The sequence below is a fragment of the Apium graveolens genome, chromosome 6 (assembly GCF_009905375.1).
Source record: "Apium graveolens cultivar Ventura chromosome 6, ASM990537v1, whole genome shotgun sequence".
Taxonomy (NCBI): domain Eukaryota; kingdom Viridiplantae; phylum Streptophyta; class Magnoliopsida; order Apiales; family Apiaceae; genus Apium; species Apium graveolens.
This window is the reverse complement of record NC_133652.1, coordinates 304,124,276-304,133,616: the sequence shown is the minus strand read 5'-3', so window position 1 is coordinate 304,133,616 and position 9,341 is coordinate 304,124,276. Positions and strand designations below refer to the sequence as shown.

Below are 9,341 nucleotides of genomic sequence, written 5' to 3'. Positions count from 1 at the left end.
CGAGAATTTATGAGAGTAACGAAGACAAATCACACAATCACACAACAGCAACTCAGTAGATTGTGAGAGATCTAAGAATCCAGATGCGAGAGAGATGTGTGATTCAGGTGCGAGATCAACATTTCACGATGAATTGAGTGAAAATACAAGTAATTGATTGTATCAAACAGATAGAGTGCATCAAAACAACCAATACATAGAGTAATGAACAGAAACAAGCACAAATCAACAGGAAAATGTAGAACTGTACGGACAGTGACAGAGTAATCGAGAAAATACCGCAACAGCAATACGAAAGATGAAGAAGTATCAAGGTTTAGTTCTGATACCATGTAAGTAAGCACAATATTAATGGTAAACTAGCAATATACATGATAGACAGCCATGAAAACATAGCTTTTATATTTCAGAGAAAGTATTGATATGTCTTGTACATTATTTGATCTCATTTCCTCACTAACAACCTGATTTTATATATATCAGATAGACCCACTACTCTAACTTTTAACTAACTTTCTACAGCTGTCATCTTTCTATCATTTGATGTGTCAGCAGTAGCTGAGTCATCATTCTTTACACACGATGATACTAATTCAGGACTCGTAAGTTCTTTCCACTCATTTCTCGTTGTTTTTTGATATTAATCCACTTGTGTTGTGATTTATGAACAATGATTATGTGAATCTCTGCGTTTAATTGTAATTTCATTACTCTGTTACATTCGTTATCTATCGTTACTTCAACTGTATACGATCTTGTAACGTTTTTGACATAGCAGGCAAATGCCAGTTTACTAGGTGTGGTACCTTATGTCTGAGGAACTAATTTTAACTGTTAATTTTTAACGATGTCACAATGTATATTGAAGGAGTAAGATCATGTTAAATTAGGTGTAATTACGACTGAAGAAACAATTTAGCTGTTTATTATATTTGATGGCGTTATGTAATTAAAGGATTAAGGCACTGTTTTCATGATTAGCAATTTCCTTTTTATCAGCTCCAATTGTCGGTTTTGTATCTTGGGGTTGATTTGGTGAATAGTTATGTACTCTTTAATTTGTCGGATTGTTGTCGTTTAACTTCTTTCAAATGTCTGGGGTGGCTTGTTGGCTGTAGCTTCTTAACGCGCAGACCTGCCTCTCTGTGTAATTTGGTAGTACCATTGGAAAGTAGTTGAAATTGGCACCGACGATTGTCTCTGGTCTTACTTACAAGTGTTTTGCTTTGTACATCGTTTTTTCAGGTTGGTTGGTGGGCTGGGATTTCTGAAGAAAAGAAACATCCTTATGGTCAGCTTATTCATATAAGTGCAGAGGAGGGAAGATATTTGGCAAGAATTTATAGTCCTTGGTATGGTCAAGAAGTTTTACTCTATGTTCATTCTTTCACAATGATCCGTTTTCATACTAATATTTTAACTACAGTAATGTATTTAAAATTAAAGAATCATGATGCTAGTCACAATACCAAGTCATATCTAACCTTCTTGGAAATTTACAGAAACATTTCACCTACATTACATGTTAAATCAACGAATTACACTTCACTTTAGTTTGAAAGTTCATACATATGACATTTGAGTAAACCCTTGTCGGCTTACACTTGGCCATATCACATTATTCACGCGCACTTGTACATTTTGTAACAAGCTGATCCTGTTAGTATTTATCAGATTCTTGTTGTACCAATTTCAGTTACTCTTTAACTGTTTTGTTAAAGGATTTTGGTTGGCAACTGTGTTTTGGTTTTAGGCAGCTTGCAGCAGCCAAAAAGGGAACCCCAGTATTCGAGATATATGTCACAACTGGTTTACAAGGTGAATACAAGGAGCAGGTACTTTTTGGTATACCTCCTATTCAATCTTTTCCACCAATTACAGTGGCTCTCACTCTTACATAATGGAGTATCACGAAGTACATAATCATAGACTTGCTTTCAGCTAGATTACGTACTTCCATTTTTTGCTTAAACTCTTAAAGTGGCATTAAATTGGATAAATTTAGCAAATTATATCTGTTGATTTTCACTAGTAATGAAGAAACTATGGCAGTAGTCACAAGTACGTCATAGAAATCTACTATCTTTCTTATCATGCTCTGATACATATGTTTTATAGGCCATCTATATAAAGCTGAAGGAAGCTTGTCACCATTCTTTGGGAACCTTAGAGCACACACGGCTAGAACTGGGTGTCTTTCCCTTGACAGCAGTAGGTAGTAAAACCGATCATGATTAGTGGGCTGAGATGATGATGAAATTCATGGCAGCAACTGGAAATTATATGGACGATGAGACGGTGAAGAACTTTGCAGCAAAACATCGGTCAAGTCAACACATATCTCGTGACATTGGAACTGAGTTTGTGGTGGATTCCCTCGAAGAGAAAATTGTGGCACACTTTGTCTTTACTATTGGTGACATTGTAGATAAGGTTACGAGGAATCTTGGTAAAAAAGTACTTCGGGTACCAGGAACACTGGAGAGAAAAGAATGCTTCTCCTTTTGTCTGAAATTGGAAAAGGACCAACATGTTTCTGACGACCATAACCTTGAAGTTTATCGTACTACAGACTATAGTTCCCTTGATTTTGTTGACTGCGCTGTCAGAGGGATACCCCAAGGTTTGTTTCTACTGCTGATAAATTGAACTATTTTACTGGTGAAACTATTATGTATTTAGCATGTTGTACATATTTTACAGGGGGTTATGGAAGAGGAAGATCACATGAAATTTATTTCACTTCTCGTCGGGCACAAAATCAGCAACCGCTTCTATCTCGACTAACAACATTTAACCGGATTGATGTTCCATCTTCATCTGATCCTCTAAATGGTAGTGTAATTTATTAATATTGTTTGTATTCTGTATCAGGACCTGTAATATCAATGTTTTACAGTGTTTTTGTACTTCTCATTAAGATTGGAACTTTACATCCTCTGAAGTACTAGAATTCTCTATCTGTACAGGATTATGTATTGGCTCAAATGGTTACCTCGCTTCAGAAGTCATTCAACTGAGGAGATTGTTTGGTCCTTGGCCCGAGATTGATAGCACAAAAGAAGTTTCAGAGCCTGAGTTGTGTGAATACGTTGAAGCTGTGAACTTGACCGGTGATTTTGATGTGCCAGCTGGTCAGGCAAGTCTTTACACCTCTTTATCACCTTTTTCTGTTTAATCATCAAGTGCCATGTATGTGTCTTCTTTCTGTAGTATATTAGTTTTTTTTATGTCTCCTTTGATGTCCATATGTTTTTTCTTCAGTATTTCAGTAATTTTAGGGATCAGACCTGTCTGTGTTTTTGATTACTTGATGCACCCACATCTATGATGCTTACACTAACATACATAACAAATGTAGCAAAGAGAACTAGATCGTGATCATCACAGACCTTGTATTGAACAGTATAAGAGCACAATCTTGATGATAGTCCAGTCAATATTTTTTAAATTAAGTTTGTGGTGTTTCTTTTTCATATTAGACTGTTTCTTCAGGAATTTGTATATCACTTTAGTTCTTTCTTTGGCTATCTTTTGTCCATCAACAAGCAGTGTTTGTTAATCTATAGGTAGTGTTTAGGGCGAAGGTTGGGGAAAAACATAAGCTTCATCCTGGAATCCTTCTTGAAGAAAGATTTGGAGCTGTACGTTGTTTCATTAAGGAGCTTGAAACTATCAATTTTATAGTACTCATTCTATTTTTTTTTTTGCTAAATTACTCATTCTAGTTTTAAAAGTTTTAGAAATTTGCAGTCCTTCATGTCATTTAATATCAGCATATGAAATCTGGTATTTTGAGCTTTCACTTGTCTTCTTTAATATTTTGACTACATTCTGATTCTTGAGAAAATTCAGGTTGCTCGCTACAAAGGAAAAGGGAGGCTTCCTGGATTTAATAACTTTAAATTGGTCGATGTGGATGTTATTATTCTTGGGGAAGAGGTCCATTGATTTCTTTGTAACCTCAAGTTTCACTAACATCTTGTTACGAGTTTATTTAATATTTTGTAATTTCTATAATAATTACTCAGCGTGCACCTGAATTTATGTATTTACAGTGTTGCAGAGATGGATTTGCAATTGCAGTTCTTTTTTCAGCCCCGAAACATTATTTCTTGAAGTTCTTTCAGCAGCTAGGTCTGCAGAGCTTCCATGAATCTCACTAATCCAGATTTGAAAGTAAGCTAATTTTACTTATCAACCTATCGGCCTATCCTAATTCAAAGCGAAGCACACTCAAATTAAAATAAGCAACTGAAAGTTCAGCTATCTTAACACTTCTATGTAGTATCCCTCTAATGTATCGTAGCCCATGCTTTGCACGAGTTTAACAAAGTTTAATTTTACTTTCACAGTCTGTAGTATCCCTCTAATGTATTGTATCTTCATTTGTCTTCTTGGCAATTCAGACGATGTTTGTTGCTCTGAAGCACTCAATGCCGTGGTATTACGATGTAGAGATTTTTACTGCATTTACGATGTAGAGATTTTTACTGCATTTACGATGTAGAGATTTTTGTTAATGTGGTAGATCTGCCGGAACAACAAACCTGAGTAGGGTGATTTTGTAGAGGATGTGAACAGATATGGCTAGATGGGAAACTTTGTGCTGCTTTCTAGGCTCTGATTGTCAAGTAATGAGGAGTGGTTGATTTTGATGCATTGCACAAGTGTATGAAGTATGAGGAATAGCAGCTACATATTTTTGTGATAACCATTTAATTTGTGTCTTGAAAGAGAGTGCACAGAAGCCAAATATTTAAATTCTATATAAGCCACATTTCAATAATTTACAGAAAAGATTTGAGAAAATAATTTTTCTATTATTCTACTAAAGAATTCTATTTCTCACTTTTCATTTAATATTATAAAGAAATTGTTTTAAAGTTCAAACTTTGCCAAAAAAATCTGATGGTAATTTTCAGCTTTTAATATTGCCAATCTAATGTCCAGATATACATGCTCGTACAATAATACAATTTATTTACGATAAATATGAAATTTTTACCATTGGCACATGGCCTTTTTACTTTTACAAATTGCCACTTTCTTTTCCAATACATCACAGGCTGATATGAACCATATAACTTTGTGGCATTCCTATGATGACACATAAACAGCAAAACCAGCTGCAATATTCTCGCAAGCATGACAGATTAATCCGATTCATTTAGATTGGAGGCGTGCGTTTTCCCGTTGAGATGAGAGGCCATATCTAGCTCACTTAAGCATTTCACATCGCATATATTGCACCAATACTGAACCCCTCTTTCGTAGCCTGAATCTTCAATTACGGACAAGTGTCTATTCCCGCGGAGATGAAATGCCATATCAGATTTACTGGTGCATGTTACCTTACATATAGAGCACGAGTGAAATCCTTTGCCGACCTTAGCTTCTATATTTACCCGTGCTATTGTACTTGGATTTTGGTTTAGTCCACTAGAGTTTTTATCTGAACACTTTGCGGACGAGGTAATCTTGTCTTTCTCTGTCGTCTCATTTGCTTTTAGTTGTTCAGATTTTGACTTGTCTTTTGTCCCTTGAAGATGTGATTTCTGTGTTGCCTCACTCTGTAACTTCACCCGCCATAGATCACAACCAAACTTGTAGCTTGGTCCACTTCCAGATGATGATTTCTTTGGATTTTGATTAACACAACTAACCTTGTTTATTCCACTGTCAGATGACACTTTCTTCGGAACGTGATTAGGTTGTTCCGACTTAATTGTGGTACTTGAGGAATTATTTTTTATCTCCGTTTGCTTTCCTTCAATGAATTCCTGGTGAAGTGAAGTCCATGTTGTCTTGCTCTGAGTTGTTACCTGACTGATTGCACAATTCCTCTCTTTGTTCGGGGTACCAGTAGAGACTCCTTTCTTTGCCGCTGTCTGCTTTACTAATTTTAACTCCTCGCATTTCGTCCTGTGTTTTATCCCTTGAAGATGTGATTTTAAAGTTGCCTCACTCTGCGTTGTTACTTGACATACAGCACAAGTCCACTCTTTCTGGACATTCTTAAAAGCAGGAGGTACTAAAAATGCATTCTCTGTTAGATTTTCTGGCAATGCAGCATTGTTAACTTTGATATCTGCATCGACTGTTGTTGTCACCTGAGAGAAAAATGTTGCAAATATAAGAACGGTTTATGAATAAAAGCAGATGAAAAAAGGAAACAGAAAAAGTGAAAAACAAACAAGTACAGTTAACAATTTGCCTTGATAATTGTAGATAGTGCAGAAGTTCTGTAAATGTATTTTAGAGATGATGAAAGAACTCTAAAAATCAAACTTTAAACTTCACAGTGTTTTTAAGCTGCTTGTGAAACCTAAAGGTAAAAGGAGAGTTATAAAAATTATAGAAAAGCCACCTAATAAAATGATTATTTCGCAGAAATGAATTAATCTTTGATTGTTTGTGTGCCAAAATATTGTGAATGGCCTTATCCTGTTTCATTTGTTTGTACGTCTAGTTTGAACAAATTCAAACATATATTTTGTATATCTTTGAGAAAGTTGTATATATTGCATTATAAAAGTATTTAAATATTTTTTGTTATATAAATTAGTATTATAACTATAATCCTAAGACTTAAACAAACACCTGAAGAAATTTTCCAGTGATATTAAAACAAACCCAATATGCCTCTTCTTCCAGGACTAGAGAAGTTAATAACATTAATGCCCCCGGCTTAAACAAGACAAACAAATGTGTATACAGATATAATAAAAAATATAATAATGAAAACTATTTTGAACACTGTAGCTAACTACCGGACAGTTTGTAGTAAAATCATTTTCCGTCCAAAATTTTCTTCTGCCAGAAAGTTTTTCGAAACATGATATTTTCTTCTAAAAAAATGGAGGATTAGAAGACATAGATCAAACTTAATGACTGACCTCGATCTCTGCAGCTGCCGTACTTTTGTCCAAATGATCTACTGCTTTTATATCCTTTTGCGCAACTGGAGGCTCACTGATTATTTGCTGTTTTATAATGTTGCAGTACATGACATTCAAAAGGAAATGATAAATTTCTTATCACTATAAGGAAGCACTCTTAAAAATGTTAATAAAATTATAAAGGCCTGCTAACACCTAATTAAAACAACGCAGCTAGTTAAAACCTAGTTAAGCATCCACTGACATCAAACATCCCTTTTTTAAGTAAAGTCAATCACGATAATTCTATGTACTTTACGCACACATGTATTCATAGAGAATCGATCCCTCACCATTTTGTCACCAAGGGAAGAGGTGTATTTACCTGGCTACCATGATGCCAATTATTTATAACAAAAGCCCATACATATTCATGATTTTATTTTACTTCCCTTCTCTTAAGGAATGCAGAACAAGTCTAGTATCCTAGATGCTTAAGCAGATATACACCATACAGATTCATGACTTGTGTACCATTGAGATTTATGATTTAAATGTACTTTCCTTTCACATCAAATACAGAACCAATGAGGTGTCGAGAATCAAAGGTATTTATACTTGTCATTGATAATTCCAAATCATAAGCTTTCATATATGAGGAGATTAGGATGTACCTTGCTAGCAAAAAGTCTCTCCAAACCCTCAGTTCCATTTTCTTTGACATATTTTTCTGCCTCTTCTAGAAAGGATTCTCTTGTAAGAGGAACATACTGCTTCTGGTTTACCATGTCAACAAGGATTTGAGGTGGTTGCATAGATAAGCATGGACGTACAATATTGTTGTAGGCAATACTAGCTCCATTGAAGCCGGGCATCACTAACCAGCAGATGGCTAATATCTTTACGTAAGGCCACACGGGAACCCTGGCATAAAGAGACAGGACAGTGAGAATAGAAAAATGTTGCAAGGTCTCTTATTAACAATTTCAGTAATGGTTGATCTAGGAATTAAATTCCCTATAATATATTAATAATGTATAATAACTACTTGACCTTTCAAGTAGTTAAATTTGCATAATGTATCTAGCTAAATTTTTTAACTCGATGCTGCACATGCTATAAGCTATAATGATCGAACCTATGCTTCCATAAACGCAAAGGGGTTTTGACCATCATGAATATATTTAAGCATGTTAAAAAATTTCCACCATAGAATTAGCATAATTAGCAGTGGTAAACCTAATCAACCCATGCTTTATGACAAAGACAACCAAAATTTCAATTATTGTACGACTACAAATACGACAATTCCCAATAATTCACACTTATTTATGTGTTTACAAGACATGTATAGCCAATAATAAAGTCAAGATAAGATTACCAGTCAAGGAGTTTACTAAATGTATACTCAAAAAGAGAAATCAAAGAAAACAAAATCCAATATGCAACCAACTTCCTCATGTGGAAATTGGAATTTGTCTCAATTGCCTGGATCGAAGCACATCTGTCAAACACCAAATGCAATCACAATTACACATTTAACACTACCAAGAACAACAACAAGAACACAAATAAGCTAAATGTATCAACAGCAAAAACCAACTTATCAAACACATAAAGATACTTACAGAGGGTACCCTAGAGCAAATGAGGGCCTAAATTTAACCAAAACACAAAAATGTGATTAGCATCCACATGCATGGTTAACTACAATCATTACAATCAAAACCCAAAAATATAAACAAAAAAAAAACCATTTTTCAAATTAAAAAGTGGCAAAATTGAAGAAATTTACCAGGCAAGTAGCTGGAAGCATTTCAACACAAGATCAAGAAAGCCCACAAAGCCCATGTGTAGTTTGAATTCTATTCTTGGAAATTTTCTAAAGAAAGAGCAGTGATTGTTATTATTACAAAGTGATGAAACACAGGCCTTAAGAGTTAAGTAAATGAAAAGACAAGACAAAAGTCAGTTAAAGAACCACACAAGGCTTTAGTTTACTTTATTTCTGTACGGTAACCTGACTGTGTCCCTTTAGTCTTATAAACATATTTGCGCAAAAATGCGGACGAGATATATGTAGTTACATATGAAGTTGAAACGTTTGCATATGTGATTGCATATATTATTACAAATATTTTCTGTAATTTGGTTATTTATGTAAAAATCCCTATACGGAATTTATTTTTAGAAATCATGATGTCCGAAAACCCCCGTAAGAATTAATTCTTTTTTAATAAATTCGGGGAGTTAACTTATATGAAGACCACTGTTTTGTTATGTTATGGAAGGTTATGCAACTAAACATTTTAAATCTATTATTTTACTAATCATGTTATGTGATTATTATTATTTTATTCAAAATTTGAATATAATATATGTACAGTATGTAAAATGTTACAAAAAACTTTATTATACGAAACATATTTAATTTGGAGAATATTTGTTCACCTTTTAGAA

General features: G+C 34.4%; 2 protein-coding genes across 10 annotated transcripts; one reads left to right on the top strand and one right to left on the bottom strand.

Moving 5' to 3' along the window:
- The first annotated feature begins 455 nt into the window (after positions 1 to 455).
- LOC141668673 (protein EXECUTER 1, chloroplastic-like) lies at positions 456 to 4,854 on the top strand. Of its 9 annotated transcripts, none has more exons than XM_074475652.1 (10): positions 456 to 602; positions 1,246 to 1,352; positions 1,754 to 1,818; positions 2,119 to 2,623; positions 2,704 to 2,835; positions 2,970 to 3,139; positions 3,570 to 3,686; positions 3,856 to 3,942; positions 4,059 to 4,179; positions 4,410 to 4,854. In XM_074475652.1, the coding sequence occupies exons 4-9, from the start codon at positions 2,248 to 2,250 to the stop codon at positions 4,164 to 4,166; spliced, it is 990 nt and encodes a 329-aa protein (XP_074331753.1). In that variant the 5' UTR covers positions 456 to 602; positions 1,246 to 1,352; positions 1,754 to 1,818; positions 2,119 to 2,247; the 3' UTR covers positions 4,167 to 4,179; positions 4,410 to 4,854. The 9 variants fall into 9 exon arrangements, with proteins under 9 accessions (XP_074331753.1, XP_074331755.1, XP_074331750.1 ...); XM_074475654.1 differs by having other exon boundaries at positions 1,754 to 1,835; positions 4,067 to 4,179; XM_074475649.1 differs by having other exon boundaries at positions 1,754 to 1,835.
- Positions 4,855 to 4,966: 112 nt separating this feature from the next.
- Positions 4,967 to 8,874, bottom strand: LOC141668672 (uncharacterized). The gene is made up of 6 exons (XM_074475648.1): positions 8,677 to 8,874; positions 8,510 to 8,536; positions 8,263 to 8,385; positions 7,556 to 7,805; positions 6,900 to 6,986; positions 4,967 to 6,113 (listed from the first exon to the last, which is right to left on the bottom strand). The coding sequence occupies exons 1-6, from the start codon at positions 8,730 to 8,732 to the stop codon at positions 5,157 to 5,159; spliced, it is 1,500 nt and encodes a 499-aa protein (XP_074331749.1). The 5' UTR covers positions 8,733 to 8,874; the 3' UTR covers positions 4,967 to 5,156.
- Between the last annotated feature and the right edge of the window lie 467 nt (positions 8,875 to 9,341).